The following is an 18352-nucleotide window of genomic DNA, read 5'->3' on the forward strand; positions in this document are numbered from 1 at the left end:
GAACACAGCTGGGCTCCCCTTGGGGACCCCAGACATGGCCAGACTCTGCCTTCCTCCTGGCCTGGGGAGACGGGCTGGCCGCTTCTCCAACACCTCCCAGCCCCAGGCAGGGACCCTCCCTCTTCCCCAAGCAGACTGTTCTGGTCCAAACGTGCCGTGAGAGACTCTCAGAGAATCCAGCCCACTGCTCATTTCCAGGAGAAAGCAGATGGCCCACATGATGCTGTGTATCCTCTGACACCTCTGCATTGCACCGTGTGGGCCCTCTCAGAGTTCCAGAGTCTGGAACACACAGTGCTCATTACACACTCAGGACCAACGGTTGCCTTTTGTTTCTCTCTTTTCCTTTAGGATCATGAGTCCTGTGAAAAACAACGTGGGCAGAGGCCTGAACATCGTCCTGGTGGATGGTGAGTAGCTGACCCATTCCCAGACAGCCTCCAGCATGCTCCTAAGCCTGGCTGCGCCTGTGGGAACAGGTCTAAAAGACCAGGTCTACCCCACAGGCGCAGCCAGGCCCCTGCCTGTGTATCTGTCTCAGGATAATCAGTTCAGTTCAGTTGCTCAGTCGCGTCCAACTCTTTGCAACCCCAAGGACTGCAGCACGCCAGGCCTCCCTGCCCAGCATCAATTCCCGGAGTTTACACAGCTCATGCCCTTTGAGTCAGTGATGCCATCCAACCATCTCATCCTCTGTCGCCCCCTTCTCCTCCCACCTTCAGTCTTTCCCAGCATCATGGTCTTTTCAAATGAGTCAACTCTTTGGATCAAGTGGCCAAAGAACTGGAGTTTTAGCTTCAACATCGGTCCTTCCAATGAATATTCAGGACTGATTTCCTTGAGGATGGACTGGTTGGATCTCCTTGCAGTCCAAGGAACTCTCAAGAGTCTTCTCCAACACCACAGTTCAAAAGCATCAATTCTTTGGTGCTCAGCTTTCTTTATACTCCACCTCTCACATCCATACATGACCACTGGAAAAACCATAGGTTTGACTAGACAGATCTTTGTTGGCAAAGTAATGTCTCTGCTTTTCAATATGCTATCTAGGTTGGTCATGACTTCTCTTCCAAGGAGCAAGTGTCTTTTAATTTCATGGCTGCAATCACCATCTGCAGTGATTTTGGAGCCCAAGAAATAAAGTCTGACAGTTTCCACTGTTTCCCCATCTATTTCCCATGAAGTGATGGGACCAGATGCCACGATCTTTGTTTTCTGAATGTTGAGATTTAAGCCAACTTTTTCACTCTCCTCTTTCACTTTCATCAAGAGGCTCTTCAATTCTTCACTTTCTGCCATAAGGGTGGTGTCATCTGCATATCTGAGGTTATTGATATTTCTCCCGGCAATCTTGATTCCAGCTTGTGCTTCACCCAGTCCAGCATTTCTCATGATGTACTCTGCATATAAGTTCAATAAGCAGGGTGACAATATACAGCCTTGACATACTCCTTTCCCGAGTTAGAACCAGTCTGTTGTTCCATGTCCAGTTCTAACTGTTGCTTCTTGACTGGATTTCTCAGGAGGCAGGTCAGGTGGTCTGGTATTCCCATCTCTTTCAGAACTTTTCACAGTGTGTTGTGATTCATACAGTCGAAGGCTTTGGCATAGGCAATAAAGCAGAAATAGATGTTTTTCTGGAACTCTCTTGCTTTTTCAATGATCCAATGGATGTTCACAATTTGATCTCTGATTCCTCTGCCTTTTCTAAAGCCAGCTTGAACATCTGGAAGTTCAAGGTTAGCGTATCGCTGAAGCCTGGCTTGGAGAATTTTGAGCATTACTTTACTAGCATGTGTCAGTCAGTCCGTCAGTTCAGTCGCTCAGTTGTGTCCGACTCTTTGCGACCCCATGAATCGCAGCACGCCAGGCCTCCCTGTCCATCACCAACTCCCGGAGTTCACTCAGACTCATGTCCATCAAGTCAGTGATGCCATCCAGCCATCTCATCCTCTGTCGTCCCCTTCTCCTCCTGCCCCCAATCCCTCCAAGCATCAGTCTTTTCCAATGAGTCAACTCTTCGCATGAGGTGGCCAAAGTACTGGTGTTTCAGCTTTAGCATCATTCCTTCCAAAGAAATCCCAGGGTTGATCTCCTTCAGAATGGACTGGTTGGATCTCCTTGCAGTCCAAGGAACTCTCAAGAGTCTTCTCCAACACCACAGTTTAAAAGCATCTATTCTTCAACGATCAACTTTCTTCACAGTCCAACTCTCACATCCATACATGACCGCTGGAAAAACCATAGCCTTGACTAGACGGACCTTTACTGGCAAAATAATGTCTCTGCTTTTGAATATGCTATCTAGGTTGGTCGTAACTTTTCTTCCAAGGAGTAAGCGTCTTTTAATTTCATGGCTGCAATCACCATCTGCAGTGATTTTGGAGCCCCAAAAAATAAAGCCTGACACTGTTTCCACTGTTTCCCCATCTATTTCCACTGTTTCCCCATCTATTTCCCATGAAGTGATGGGACCAGATGCCATGATCTTCATTTTCTGAATGGTGAGATTTAAGCCAACTTTTTCACTCTCCTCTTTCACTTTCATCAAGAGGTTTTTTAGTTCCTCTTCACTTTCTGCCATAAGGGTGGTGTCATCTGCATATCTGAGGTCATTGATATTTCTCCCGGCAATCTTGATCCCAGCTTGTGCTTCTTCCAGCCCACCGTTTCTAATGATGTACTCTGCACAGAAGTTAAATAAGCAGGGTGACAATATACAGCCTTGACGTACTCCTTTTCCTGTTTGGAACCAGTCTGTTGTTCCATGTCCAGTTCTAACTGTTGCTTTCTGACCTGCATATAGGTTTCTCGAGAGGCAAGTCAGGTGGTCTGGTATTCCCATCTCTCTCAGAATTTTCCACAGTTTCTTGTGATCCACACAGTCAAAACCTTTGGCAAAGTCAATAAAGCAGAAATAGGTGTTTTTCTGGAACTCTCTTGCTTTTTCCATGATGCAGTGGATGTTGGAAATTTGATCTCTGGTTCCTCTGCCTTTTCTAAAACTGGCTTGCACATCAGGAAGTTCACGGTTCATGTATTGCTGAAGCCTGGCTTGGAGAATTTTGAGCATTACTTTACTATCGTGTGAGATGAGTGCAATTGTGCAGTAGTTTGAGCATTCTTTGGCATTTCCTTTCTTTGGGATTGGAATGGAAACTGACCTTTTCCAGTCCTGTGGCCACTGCTGAGTCTTCCAAATTTGCTGGCATATTGAGTGCAGCACTTTCAACAGCATCATCTTTCAGGATTTGAAATAGCTCACCTGGAATTCCATCACCTCCACTAGCTTTGTTCATAATGATGCTTCCTAAGGCCTGCTTGACTTCACATTCCAGGATGTCTGGCTCTAGGTGAGTGATCACACCATCATGATTATCTGGGTCATAAAGATCTTTTTTGCATAGTTCTTCTGCGTATTCTTGGCACCTCTTCTTAATCTCCTCTGCTTCTGTCAGGAAGGATATGCTTCTCAGGAGGACACACTGCTCCTGTGAAACATGACCCCATCCTAAATGCCATCCAAGCTTAAATCAACACACGTGAAACCACAGGGGACAACGTGAGGCCACAAGCTGAGTGCACACCTCCACTCATTCATCAGCAGGGTGATGGCAACTACTGCAGGCCAAGCCCTGCATGCATGGGGTTCTGGAAGTCAGCTGTGAACCAGGACAGAACTTGGCTTGACGTGTAGGCGTCCACGAGGTTCACAGACTATCAGAAGGTGGTGAGCACGTGTGGAAGAAAAGGAAACACAGCTCTGGGAATGGGACATAGAGCTGGCAGCGGAGGTAGTCAGGGAAGGCTTCCAGAGGGAGGTGATGGTCAGCTGAGGGCTGATGGGAAGTAGGGAGCGACCAGGAGAAAAGAGGGAGGCACCTTCCAGGCAGTGACATCACTGTGCAGGGTACACGGAAGGGAGGAGAGGGGCGTGGGGGTCCACACAGGCTCTGTCTGGCTGTAACACGGAAGCAGGCTGGTGACAGGTGAGGCAGGGCCAGAGAATGAGGGGCTAAGTGTCCTACCAAGAAGTGTGGACCTGAAGCAGAGGGAACTAGGGAGTCTCAAAAAGGCTTTGAGTAGGTCCTGAGGGCCCAGTCCTGCACCCAGAAACCTGCTTCCAGCTTGGAATAGGGAGGCTGGAAGCAGGGAGACCCAGGGAGGCCAACAGTCTCACTAACCCTGCATCTCCAGTAGGTGGTGAACAGGCAGCCGGCCGCAGGCCAAGCCTGAAACAGGGACATGTCTCGGGAGGGATGGGCCTCCCTCCCCACCCCTCACAAAGCCCAAAGATGAAAATAACCACTGGTAATACTGTGCATACTTAGTTGCTCGGTCATGTCTGACTCTTGCAGCACCATAGACTGTAGCCTGCCAGGCCCCTCTGTCCATGGGATTCTCTAGGCAAGAATACTGGAGTGGGCTGCCACTTCCTTCTCCACTAAGGGCTATCATTTAGGGAGCACGTACTGAGTAATGTGTTCCAGCTATGTCACTGACCTTCTTCTCAGTGCTAACAGGGAGTGCTATGCTCAGCATCCCCATTCTGCAGGTAAGAAACGAGCTCAGAGAGACACAGGATACACAGCTGACAGAATCAGCTAGATTTGAACCCAGATCTGGCTGACTCCAGGTCTTAATCACTCAGCAAAACTGCCCCCTGGACTAGAGATGTCTCCAAGCACGTGTGCAGCGCCCCCTGCCGGCCAGCTGTGGAAACTCTGACACACCATTCTCAGGGCCTCTGGGGTCTCCTCGAGCCAGAACAAAAGGATTGCTAAAGATAGTGGTTCTCAACCTTTTAGACAGCAGGGATTCCTTTGAGAAACTACCCAAACTACACCTCCTTCCCCTAGGTCCAGAAAAATTAATAAATGCATGGGATCACAAAAGCAATTTCACAGACTCCCTTCCAAGAGCCCCAGGTGAAGTGCCAGGAGGGACTGGGACACTAGTGGCTCCAAGAATTCAGGAGGAGCTACAGTGAGAGCCTGCCCCTACCCGGCAGAAGAGCTGCCACTATCCAGGCCCCTGTCGCCACCCTCGTATCAAATCCGCAAACAGAATTAGAGGGAGAGGGCAGTGACGGCGAGGATAGAGCTGCCATCCCCTCTGCAACACCCCCCATCTAGTGGCCAAAGGTAAGAATTGCATGTTCCTCCGGAACACCTGATTTCCTGTAGAATTTGGACCGTTTGCAAAGCCCACAAACGCAATCTGGGTCACTGCACTCAGGACACTGAGTACACGTCAGCCCACTGCAAATCCCTTTGCCTTCAAGAGTCGGAGGATTCACATTGCAGGCTTCCTAGTTTAGGTGAGAATACTAATGATGACTGTATTTTCTTAGTTACACTTTTGCAGGTAAGATTTATATTGCATGCTCATAATTTAAATATATCTCATTTAGTTCCCACATCCCATAGTACCGATGCAAAAATTCAGGTCAAATGCTAACTCCTGCATTAGGAAGTGGCAAGGCAGAACATCCATCTAGATTGGTTGGATTCAGTTCAGTTGCAGAGATTGTCACCACTGTGTACTCGTACCTCTCAGATCAGCCCAGTGGTTACAGGGCACCTAATTTAGCCCTAGGGCTTCCCTGATAGCTCAGCTGGTAAACAATCCGCCTGCAGTGCAGGAGACCCTGGTTCAATTCCTGGGTCAGGAAGATCTGCTGGAGAAGGGATAGGCTACCCACTCCAGTATTCTTGGGCTTCCCTTGGGGCTCAGCTGGTGAAGAATCCCCCCGCGAAAAGTAGCCATTTTCCACACAGTGACAGGCAGAATGACACGTTACAGCTAATAATAATTCTGCTCTCTTATCCCTTAGGAACCAAGGGAGCGGTGCTGACGCAGAAATCTTTCGACATGTACTCTGGAGGTAGGCCCCTCTGTTGGCCCCGAAGTTGAGTGTGGGCTGAGCTGCTGCCTGTGGCATGGAGGCCACTCGTGTGCCAGGGAACTTGGCTCCTATTTTCAGAGATACAACCAGACCGTGGCAGAAGGGGCAGGGGGGTGGAGGGCCGTACCGCTGCCTTTGAAACCCCTTGCTACTGTCTCACTGGGCTCTCCTGATGCAGACCCTAAGACCAGGATGTGAGGAGGTACTCTCAGGATCGGCAGTAGGGAGTGGGGGAGTGAGCCGGGGAACGGAAGTGCAGCCAGTACAGGGCGTTATCCAGCCAGGGACCACTGTGGGAGCTGGTGCCTCAGAGATGCTCCGAGGGGCGAGGGGCGAGAGAGCTGGCGTGCTCCGACCCCTGGTCCTTGGCTCTTCTCAGGCTTCTGGCCTGCCTCAGGGCACAAGGGAGGATCTGGAGGCCAGAGAAGACCTTCAGGGCAAGAAACGCTGGTGCTGGCAGTGGGAGGCCAGGGCACGGGCACGCAGGGTGGCTCCTTACAGACAAGAGAGGCCTGGGCCCTGCAAGGACTGGCTTCTGCCAGGACAGGTGAACTGAGCTCGGCCTCCTGTCGGCACTGAGCTTGACTCAGTGTCCCTCCCTGTCCCTGCAATCATAGGGCCAGCTCGGCTCGGGCATCAACGTGCTGAGCATTAGACCGCCCAGCCCAGAAGCTCGTCACAGAGCGCAGGGCCCTGCTGCTCTCAGCCAGCTGATTTCTTCTATCCTCAGTCTCCCATCTCTACCTCCATCTCCAGGGAGAACCTGCCTCACTGCACCCACCTAAGTCCATGAGCCCAATTGGGGAGACACCACCAAGCAGGAGAGAGAAGGAAGCCCTCTTGGCTTTGCACACAGAGCAGGGGCTGATATGTGGGAGATGGAACTCTGACGCCCAGAAGTGACGGCAGACGGTGTTTGGAAGGCGACCAGTGGCAGCATCCTTAGAGACAGAAGTGGGGACCCATGCCATAGGCTCAGGGCTCCCCACCATGGCCTTCTTCCAGCCAAGTCCCACCTCACAGATAGGGTCTGCAGGGCCAGAGGATGTGCCCCCTGGAACCCACATCAGGGCCCATTCACTCCTGCTCCAGGCGTGCCCCCACGCTGCAGACATGCCCGTAAGACTGAGGGCAGCCCGGCAGTGACTGCTGCTGGAGGGGAAAGTGGCAGTGATAGAGCGTGGGCAGGCCGGGCGGGTTGTCCATGAGCAAGTGTGCAGAGCCCCTCCCGGAGCAGGATGGAGTGGGGGGCTGGTGAGAGGAGAGGGGCAGACCGCAGACTGAGGGCAGGGGCCTTCCTTTGTTCTCCTTCCAGGATCTTGCAGATAGTCAGGGTGGCCGGGGCCAGGTTATGGAAAAGGTCCAGCTTCTGGATTCAGAGATTTCAGTCTGTGAGACCCGAGGCGGGTGACATCTCTTGAACATCAGTTCTGTCGTCTATAAGATAGGGGTCGCCATAGAGTCTACTTCATGAGATGGATGTGAGAATTAAATGATATTCTGCAGTAATCAGGGGGAGAGGCCCAGAGGGGCTTCACCTCCCTCCCCCCCCCCATTCCATCACTGTCATTCAGAAGCAAGACAGTCATCTGTCAAAATGGAGAGGGGAAAAAAACAAAAGGATAAACCAAATCTTACAGTGCCTTATTATAAACATGGATGTAACCATAAGTCATGTATGGATGTGAGAGTTGGACTATAAAGAAAGCTGAGCACCGAAGAATTGATGCTCTTGAACTGTGGTGTTGGAGAAGACTCTTGAGAGTCCCTTGGACTGCAAGGAGATCCAACCAGTCCATCCTAAAGGAGGTCAGTCCTGGGTCTTTATTGGAAGGACTGATGCTGAAGCTGAAACTCCAATACTTTGGCCACCTCATGCGAAGAGCTGACTCATTGGAAAAGACTCTGATGCTGGGAGGGATTGAGGGCAGGAGGAGAAGGGGACAACAGAGGATGAGATAGCTGGATGCCATCACCGAGTCGATGGACATGGGTTTGGGTGAACTCCGGGAGCTGGTGATGGACAGGGAGGCCTGGCGTGCTGCAGTCCATGGGGTCGCAAAGAGTCGGACACGACTCAGTGACTGAAATGAACTGAACTGAACTGAACCATAACTGATGGGGAACCAGAAACAGAAGCCTTTTGAGAGCAAGTCACCCCTTCCCACAGGAGACCAAAAGAAAAAAGAGAGAGATGGTGACTTTTTGTAGTGAGAAGATAGTTATCAGAAGGCACACTTCGTTCTTCCGAACATCCGCTCTTCCGAACATCCGCTCTTCCTCCCAGACAAGAGCCAGAGTGTGATATCTGGTGATGGCTCAAACAAACGAGTGTTTCTTTCAGAGCTCCCACTTTTGTCTCAAGAGTTGAAGGGCCACTGTGGTGATTGACTGGAGGCCTCCATGTTACAGACAAGTTGGCGGCTGGGCTTGCTTGGGGAACTTGACTTTGCCTCTGAATTCAAGGGAGCCCCACAGAATTAATAAGAATCAGGGCAGCTTCCTGGGCACGGAGCCGGTGAGCAGGGCGGTCACACAGGGCCTCTTGCTTAGAAGAAACTTGATTCGATGCTCCGCCTTCACTGTCTTGAAATGATTAATAATTTTTGCACAAAAGGTCCACATTTTCATTTTGCACTGGACCCGAAAGATCACGTAGTCAACCCTGCTAGTAGTTGTCACTCTATTATAATGCACTTACTGTAAGCCCAGAGTCATCATCACCTTTGATCTCTACAAAAATGCTCTGAGCGGGGCTATTAATCATCCTCGTTTGACAGCTGTAGCCCCGGCTTTGCCTACCATTCAGGAGCCTTCTGCATAAGTGATGCTGTACCCAGGGTACTATTTGCACTCTCAGTATGTTCATTTAAATCAGCTGACCCTCTCTTTTTTTTTTTTAACCTAAATAAATAGATCTTAAAAGGAAATTATATCACTGCCTGAAGTTGAAAGCCATTATCATTTTTTATGTAGGGAAGGTGACCATAAACATAAGCACAATAACAAAAAATTATCTGTCACTGAAGCAAGCTGCATGCTGATGCCTCCCCAGGTGCTGTGTGCAGACCTGCTCTCTGTTCATTCCAGAGATCTCGCAAGTGCAGGCATGCACTGGAGATGCAAAGAGAGACTTGCTGCTTGACCTAAGCTGGAGAGTTGTTCTCTCTGTAACCAGAGTTACCCAGTGGGCACACCCTCTAAGTCAGCACAGACAAGCTGGGTGCATCTGAAACAGTGTAGAAAGGGGCAGCTGGCAGTGTGAAAAGAGCCCAGAGCCCTCGAGAGGACTGTGCTCAGACCCTGGGCGGGGGGTAGACCCCCAAAGCTCTTGCCCCAGCTGCAGCTCAGAATCTCTCGGGAAACACTCAATAGCCAGAGGCCCCAGGCCACCTGAACGAGGGTGCCCTCACTCTCTGCAGATGGAGCTCAGCGTCCAGCCCCCCGGACCCCCCAGAATCATTAGGGCCAAAGGAGAAGATGAGGATGGCCAGCCATCTTTCCCCTAAATGACCAGCACCTCGTTGTTTGTTTCTCCCCCAGATGCTAGCCTCCTGGAAAAATTCCTTAAAGAAATTTCCGGGGACATGCTGGTGCTGGTGGCCTCTTACGATGACCCAGGGACCAAGTAAGTGGGAACCTCCACCTGCACCGTCCCTGACGGTGCCAGGGACGCACAGACAAGGGGGAGAAGTGAATCGAACACTTACTATATGCAAGCCCTCTCCCAGTATCCTGCGGCTCCAGCTTCTGGCAACTTCTTCTAAGGAACCAACCAGACAGGCACACAAAGAGATGTTCTGGGGGATTCATGACAGTCGTAGTTACAACAGGGAAAAAACAGCCAATTAAAATACGTTAGTTAAAAAAAAAAAAAAAAAATGGCCACCCTCTCTGTCTGGTAATAGCCAATTGTGACAGAAATCATGATGTATGGCAACGTAGAATGTATTATTATATAGACATAAAAGAGAAAATACTGCATCAGAAATTATGATGAAGAAAATATTTACGGATCTGGAAGAATGTTCACTCTTTAGCATTAATTTAAAAAAAAAAATCAGGTTACAAAAGAGTCGGTATAATCCCACAGTGCATGAGGGAAGAAAACGAAGGAGAGATAATGAAATTTTACAATGATTATGTCAAGGGCAGGTGAGACTGTAAGTCATTTTTACTTTGTGAAGTTCCATATTTCCAAGTGAACCTGCGTTATATTTGTAAGCAAAAGCAGGACCATTTTAACTCCTCTCCAGCCTTGCGGGGTGACTTTTGGAGGGGCGTCCTGGCTGCTCCCCACTCAGAGCTTCTCATTGCCACCCATGCTGGAGGTGGGGCGGAGCGGAGCCCAGGAGATGCTCCCTTCTCCCATCCCTCCTCACCACCCTCTCTGGTGCCCTGCAGGATGACCGAGGAAATCAGGAAGCTCTTCTCCACCTTGGGCAGCGCCCACGCGGAGCAGCTGGGCTTCCGGGACAGCTGGGTCTTCCTAGGGGCCCAAAACCTCCAGAGTAAAAGCCCCTTTGAGCAGGTGAGTTCCTGGCGGCCTCCTGGTCCCAGTGAAGGGGGGATGAGGGGTGCAGGGGACGATGCCAGGGATGGACAGACAATGGCTGGGGTGGCTTGGGAAGGAAACACAGGTCAGTGTGAAGAGAGCCACCCAGCTGTTGTTCACCCCAGAGGTCAGGGTGGCCCGACTGGCTCCTTCTCCAGTAGGAAGCAGCCTCGCCCATTGTGCAGGGAGGTGGGTCCTGTATAACTACATAGATAAGTAGATAAGTACCAAAAAGGAGAAGGGAAAGGGGGGGAAAGATGAAAGGAAATTCAGGCGTGGAGGAAAGGGAAAGGAATGTGGAGATGAAGCTCCTGTGATGTGACGGGGGAAGGGGGAGTCCAGAGCCGAGAGTGGATGCCTAGCTTCTGGTCCCCGCTGAAAGCCCCTCCTCCCCACCTGTAAAGGAGCAGGTTTGGCCGGGGGAGCCCCAGGTTCCCTTCTAAGTTCCCTGTGGAGAGGGTGAGCTTGCACAAAGAAGGAGACACAAGGAGACCCCCCACATGAGTATGTGGAGGTGTCAGGAGGGACCCATGATCTGAGCTCCACAGCCAGTACCCAGGGGGCGGCCCAAGCAGAGGGCACCTGGAAGCACCTAGTGGTGGGGCTTGAGGTGCACTCACCGGAGGAAGGGAAGTCAGTGCCTTGTCCCCTCCAATGCAGTCATCTGTGCATCCCCAGCTCAGAGCAATTCCAAAACCTGGGAGAACTGGCCAGGCCTCCCCAGCATGAAGCTGTCCAGTTTCTGGTGGTGAGAACATTCAGCTTTGCCAGGACCCAAGACAGGAAGCTAAGGGTCAGGCATATGGGACCACTGAGGAATGCAAACGCTGGCCTGAAGGCAATGGGGAGCCACGGTAGGCTTAAGGGGAGAGTGACCAGATCAGACTGATAAGAAAGAATGTATTCAGCAAGTGCTTGCTCTGTGCAGGCACGGCTGAGCAAGTGACCTGCAGGGTCTTATTTAGCCATACAGACAGTGATCATGCATCACATCTCACAGACGGGGATCCAGAACCTTGGAGACGTTTTAACCGGCTTGCTCTGTGATAGGGACGCATGTCTCATCCAGGTCTGCAGCCTCCCCAAAGCCTTCCTGTCCCGATACTTTCAGAATGGCCTCTCTGGCTGTGTAGAGACAGCACTGCGGAAGGGTCACGCGTCTGAAGGCGGCCTGAGGGGGCGGGGCTGCGGGAGGCGGCGGGGCTGCGGGAGGCAGAGAAGGGGCGGAGTTGAGCAGCCAAGTGCAGAGCTCCCGGGAGGTGGGCGGGGAAAGAGCTGAGCCAAAGAGGGCGGCACCGGGTCTTACCTTGTTTGGAAAATGTTGGCCTGGTTTGTATGTGTGTCTTTCCAAGAGAACGTATTCAGGTAGTCAGAAATTGCTTTTTTTTAAAAGGAGGAACAGTTTAAAGTAGCTTCACCCTCTGGGGGCAGGAGCTCCAGAGTGCCCCTGTGCGCGGTGCCGAGGCAGGACTCCCTAAGAAGACGCTTGACGAGGCACTGTTCCTCTTTGAAGCGCAGCTTCCAGACCCAGCAAAACTGGGCCAGATAGAGCAAAGGGGAAGCACATTAAGTAGAGAAAAGCCAGCACCACCTTTTCCCTGGTTTCTATGATCAGCTGGCTGCAACCCAACACCCAAATATGAACCAAAGACCCCCAAACTGATTAAAAACATCCTGTCCTTTGTTCTTACGCTTGGAAAGCTGGGTTTTAGAGAAGCCGCACCTACAGTTTGTTTTTTCTTCCTAAAGGAAGGTTAGTTGGCCATAGTTCCTAGGTTAGTTAGCCATAGTTATCCCACTGGGAGATTTTTACCATTTACATCTTTCTTCCACAAATTAGCCTGAGCATTTTATGTTTTTTATTTTTTAATTTCGTAATATATCTATTTGTTGAAGTATAGTGTTCCCGGTACACAGCAAGCAAGCTGATTCAGTTATACATATGCACATATATTATTTTTCAGATTATTTTCCATTATAGGTTATTATAAGATACTGACCATAGTTCCCTGAGTTATATAGTAAATCTCTGTTGCTTGTAGCATATCTATTTTTTTAATTGCAAATCTAGCATTCTATTTATACTAAGTCAAGCAAATAGAGTCAAAATATCACAAATTTTTTAGTCAGGCAAAAATTCATTAAGTTTTCTAAGATATATAGCTCATACATACTATTTGTATATGTGTATACAAAAGCTTTTCTACCACGCTTGATAAAAGCCTGAGCACTTTTAACACAGTCTCTTTTTTTAAAAAGAGCTTTTATTGAGTATAATCGCCTTACAGTGTTGTTGCTTTCCCCTGCACAGCAAAGTGAATCAGCTATATGTGTACATATATCCTCTCTCTTTTGGATTTCCTTTCCATTTAGGCCCCCACAGAGCACTGAGTAAAACTCTCTATGCCATAAGTAGGTTCATTTTAAACATAATCTTAACTGATTGTATGCTCTTTACACATTTCTTTTTAATATTAATTAACATTACACAGTGGTTCCACCACTTGCCAGCTGGGTAGCCACAGGCAGTGACTTTGGTCCTCTGTGCCTCAGTTTTCCCATCTGTGAGCTGGGATGATAACAGTGGGCACTTCTTAGGCTACCGTGAGGATTAACTGCGTAAAGTGCTTTCTGCCTGACATAGAGCAGGCACTCATTAATGGCTAGAATGCTTCTTTTTTTTTTTTTATTGAAGAATAGTTGATTTACAATGTTGTGTTAGTTTCCACTGTACATCAAAGTGATTCACCAAAGTTATACATATATATATAAATCCTTTTTCATATGCTTTTCCATTATGGTTTATTACAAAATACTGAATATAGTTCCCTGTGCTATAGAGTAAAACCTTGTTGTTTATCCTATATATAATAGTTTGCAGCTAGGATGCTGCTTTTTATTCTTGTGGTTGTTATTTTAATTTTGGTTAGTATTATTTTTTATTCAGTATTGATTTACTGATAATGGGAATATTAAAGGCAGACAAATGAAAGAAAATCTATTCACAATGCATGAATATATATTCTATTATATAAATATATTTTACTTAATTTGGGAATTTGTCTGTTTGATTTTCAGATTTTCTCTAAGTTTGTGTTAGGGGTTAGTTATTATTATTATAATAATTATTATTGTCATTTGGGATGTCCTAGCCAGGCTGAAGCTCTTCAAGCACCACTTCCCCAATGCTTGGTGCCACCCCACCCACCCACGCTCCAGGGCCTGACAAGCAGTGACTAGACTCTGAAACCTTGGGCAAGTTGTCCTCCACCAGCCTCAGTTTACCTGTTTGTGAAATGGGCTAGAAATATCCCACGCTCCCCCACCCCCATGGGGCAGTGGTGAGGATGAAATGGAGCCATTTAGGTTTACAAGGCAAGTGCAGGCACGGGTCCTAACACAGTCGGTCTCTCTCTGTCTTCTGTCTCTCTAGTTCTTAAAGAACAACCCAGAAACAAATAAATATGACGGCTGGCCAGAGCTGCTGGAGCTGGAGGGCTGTGTGCCCCGGAAGGTATAGGGTGGCTGTGGCCCTTCCTGGGCTGGGGCCCGAGGCTGCTCCTGCCCAACCTAGGAATGGGAGGCCAGAATCACTGCGAGTCGGATGGGCAGGAGCTGACAGACGCAGAGAAGTGGGAGCAGCCATGGGACATGGAAAGTGCTGAGGGCCCTCCAGTGCTCTGCCGGCTTCCTCTGCTGGAAACAAAACCCTCCTGGGTAGACGCATCCTCTCCGGAGTTGGCCAGCGTCCGCGGGTCTTCCGGAGCCGGCTGTCTGTGGAGAGAACAGGTGTGCTTTCCCCAGAGGGACCACTGACTGTCGCTCCTGGGGGAAGGGCAGGACAGACTGCCTGCACCTGAGCACAATTAAACTTTATCTTTGATGATTTTGAACCAAATTTCCCACCCCCTTGCTGTGCAGCACTTCCCAGCGGGGTGGGAATGGACTAGACAGGGTTTGATCAGCTCCGTGTTCCCACAGGTCAGCAATGGTGACAGGCCGCTGGTTAGGCAACTAGAAAGGAGGTTGGTTTTATAGGGATCTCATTTAGATATGAAAGCATATGTGGTTCCCAGCATGAGATGGAAGAACCCCAGGAGCAGAGAGGGCTGGAAGGCCAGACACAGAGAACACGGTCTTCCACTGCTGTTTGAACGAGAGCTGCAGAAAATCCAGAGCTGGTGAAATGGGGCACACGGGGAGATCTGAGAAAGGCTGGAAGGAACAGCCAGGCTGCAAGGCTTCGGGGAAGACATCCTGGCTATCTCTGTGTGGGGATTTCGAGTACAGGTTGTTTATCTGGGAAGTGATTCTGGAAAACACCCATAATGGGCAGGGAAGTAAGACGGAAGAGAAGGCAGCCTAGCAGGGGTGTATTGTCGACTCAGCTACCGCTGTGGGTGAGTGGAACTTAATCTCAGGGGAACCCCTAGGAATTGGTGTCAAACACACACCTCAGAGATCTCAGGAGAGGTGAGGGAGCTGGGGTACTGCCCGTCAGCTGCTGGTGTTTCGAAATTCCTGGGCGCATCTAGTCTGCCCTACGTGGGGGAGAGCAGCCATCTGGACTCTGCAGAGAGTCCTTAGCCAAGAGATGTCAATACCAACCACGGGAGGCCACTGAAGTGGTAAAGCCCAAGGGATCTGGTGGTGAGACCCTGCTTGGGGTCTCTGAGAAGGGCCGGGGAGGAGCAGACCAAAGCCTGGGAGGAGGCATGGGGGCAGAAAGCACTGGCCCTTGGGCTCCTGGAGTGTGTACCAGGGAGAGTGCAAGGCTCATGGAGAGGACGCCCAGGCCCCAAGCACAGACATCCCGAGCGGTGGGACAGCAGAAGCCGAGTCCTGTGCACTCCACGGGTGTGGGGCTCACAGTTACCGAGCTCTGGGGACAGACAGGGCTTCAGAAGGGCCTAATGAGAGGGCCTGGGCTGGAGGAGGACGGAGTGTGGGAAGCTTCAGCAGGGGCCTTGGCAGGCGAGGGTGGGGGCTGCAGTTGCATGGGGTCAAGATCAGTGATCAGAGCCTGGTAAGACGGCAGTGAGCAGGCCTGGCTAAGGAAGTCAGAAGGCGCCTGGCCGGCCGCCCTGCCGATGCCGCAGCCCCGTGCCTCTTCCCCAGGCGTGGCAGCTTACCCTCGGGGGAAGTTTGCCAGCCCCACCCGACCACCTGCACATCCAAATCACCCTGGCAGCACCGGCAGCAGACAAATTTGCCCTGATCCTCCCTTTTTGTTCCAAGTGGAAGGCCCTCTCCCCACACCTGGCATGCTGACAGAGGGCTGCCGCTGCACCCCAAGTGCCCTTCCGTCCTGCCCCCCCAGGACCAACGGGTCAATCTTGGGGTGGGGGGTGCTTCTGAAGGCCCTGGACCCTGACCAAGCCCCTCAGCCTCTCTGAGCTGACTCACTGTAATGGTGGTTAGCTGCTGCAGGCAGGGTGACTGGTCAGAAAGGCCGGGCCCAGGTCTGAGTGCGCTCTGCCACCCTCTAGCCAGACGAGCAGGTCATGTCACCTCTGGGCCAGAGTTTCCTTTGAGAAATGGGGGCAAAGGGCATCAGTCTCTCAGGGGCTTATGGGCAGTAAATATGATAAAGTAGCCATAGCACCAGAAGTCAAAGAAGAACATACGTATGTACGATGTTTGGGAAAACATCTGGCCAGACAGCCCCTCTGGGGATGAAGGTGCAGGCAGTTTGCACTATTAGCAATCACTCACTACTCCTGTGTTTGGGATTTTTTTTTAAGACAAACAAAAATATCTCATAAAATTAAATGAGGATGAATAAGACTGCTAAAGTGAGTCTATAACCAGGAAGAGGGCAGTGTTCTCGGCAGGGGCCACTCTTTAAGAAGGACCACCTGGTTGTGGTACTTTTCTAGAAGCTGCGTTTGCACAGCACTTCAAAGAAGATTGAGAAAACGTCAGCAGGATGAATCAGAGAATTGAGGAAGGGTCTCCTGGAGATGGGGAGCTTGGAAAGGCAGCCCAGCGAGAAGGTTGGTGCCCCACCCACCCACCCCCTCTCCCAGCTTGCGCTCAGACTGTCTGGGCAGTTTGCACTCTCCTTTAGAGAATTGCCCCAGGGCTACGCAAACCTTCTTTGCTCCCGAGTACAAAGAAGAGAGGCCAGGAAGTGCCAGAGCTCACAGGAGCCGGAGATGGTCCATAGCTGAGGACTTCCTGGTATTGGGGCGGACCGCCATGAGGGGTAATGCACACACCCCAGAGTTCCCTCTGGGCGCAAGTTAAAGCTGGGACTCCACCTGAAAGCGTCCCTTTGCTCAGTTTCCTCCCGGTCCCCATCCTGCCCCCGTGCTCCCTTAACTATGTCCTCCAGTCCTTCAAAAATTACTGGCATGAAGTCATATCCCAAAGTCAGCTTCTGAGGGACTTTGGTTCCTCCCCCTAGGAGAGGCAGTGGGCACGGACAGCCGGGTAGGGCTGAGCGCAGGCCTGGACTAGGAGACAAGACCACCCTGTCTGCTCGAATTTTCCTTAAATGCCACTTCTCGAAGCCATGCTGGGCCTCGCTGGGGCTGGCATCACAAAGTAGCAACCGCCCATCAGACTCCCCATGTCATCTTCAGGGAATTGTGGTCACGGTAGGGACCCCAGGTCAGGTCAAGATTGGGGCAGGACAGAGAGTCCACAGCACCAGCCATCGAGAGTTGAGTCTATAACACTGAGCTCCCTCACTCACCTTCTATGTGTCAGAAACTGGGTGTTTACTGGGGACACCTCGCTGAAGGAAATGGGCCACGGTTCCTGCTCGTAGTCCAGGAGGGTCACAGATGAAGACGCGATGCATCTTGACAACGGCTATGTTGGGGAAAGGCTGCAGGGTCAGGGAGGGCATCCTGGAGGAGGCAGCACGCATGGCGAGCCTCGGAATGTGCTGGAGTTCACCAGCCCACGAGGGGAAAGCGCACGCTCCAGGCAAGGCAAGCGTATAAAGGAAGCCTGCAAGGGGCACAGAGTGGGTGCCAAGTGCTGAGCAGACGGGGTGAGGGGGCCTTGTGGGCTAGGCGAAGGGTCTCAGATTCTGCCCGGGAGCTGTGGGGACACAGTGAGAGATTTAAGCTGAGGGTGGCACGATCGGATTTGCAGTTCTTAAGACATTCCTCCCGGCTGTTGTATGGAGAAGGGAGTGGAGGCAAGACGGTCAGTGAGGAAGCTGCTGTGTCATCCGGGGAGAGTGGGTGGTGACCTGGCCAGAGACAGGATCGGGAAAAGGGACCAATCTCAGGGGTATTCGGGAAGTAAAAGGGACAAGACTCGGGGACTGACTCTCTCATCATCAGGGTGACAAGCCTTCAGGAACCCCTGCAAGGTACTCATGACCTCAGACTCTGGGGCTTGTATTTCCCTTCATCCTTCCCACCAGCATGCCTCTCCTCTCTCCCAGGAGTGAGGATGGGCTGTGAGCAGAGCCGGTGTTCCCCAAGTCACAGTGAGATCTTTCCAGTAGCTGTAATTCTGGTTACCACCAGTAGGTGGCAGCCCAAGACAGAAAGGGAAGGCTGGTATGGTCACCCAGTTTTTCGGGAAAGGCGTGGTGCTTAATAAACTGGTCCCCTGGGACTTGCCGATGGGCAGTGGACTTACCACCACTATTATGAGGCACGTCACAACAGCACATCCCTAACTTCTATGGAGACTTGGCTGTCATGCAAATAGGCTCTGCACAGAGCTTTACATGAGTTACCTCATTTCATCCTCTTAGCCGCCTGGGGTGGGGATCCTCGTTATTCCTTTTATGCATACAGAAAAATGAGGCTCAGAGAGGTCAAGTAACTTGTCCAAAGTCACACAGCCAAGAGGCTCAGAATAAAGATTGGCATCCCAATCTATCTCCACCACTACAGGAAACAGACTCTTTCAGAAAAACT

General features: G+C 50.8%; 1 protein-coding gene across 2 annotated transcripts in view; it reads left to right on the forward strand.

The window, feature by feature from the left end:
• Window positions 1–14356, forward strand: part of FAM3D (family with sequence similarity 3 member D) — a 44612-nt gene extending 30256 nt beyond the window's left edge. For both annotated transcript variants that reach the window (XM_018038466.1, XM_013973520.2), the window contains exons 6-10: window positions 352–410; window positions 5837–5887; window positions 9452–9536; window positions 10313–10439; window positions 13897–14356. In XM_018038466.1, the coding sequence (XP_017893955.1) occupies window positions 352–410; window positions 5837–5887; window positions 9452–9536; window positions 10313–10439; window positions 13897–13983 (409 nt within the window). In that variant the 3' untranslated portion in view covers window positions 13984–14356. The remainder of the gene's footprint in view (window positions 1–351; window positions 411–5836; window positions 5888–9451; window positions 9537–10312; window positions 10440–13896) is intronic.

Source organism: Capra hircus, chromosome 22, assembly GCF_001704415.2.
Source record: "Capra hircus breed San Clemente chromosome 22, ASM170441v1, whole genome shotgun sequence".
In the NCBI taxonomy this organism is placed as follows: domain Eukaryota; kingdom Metazoa; phylum Chordata; class Mammalia; order Artiodactyla; family Bovidae; genus Capra; species Capra hircus.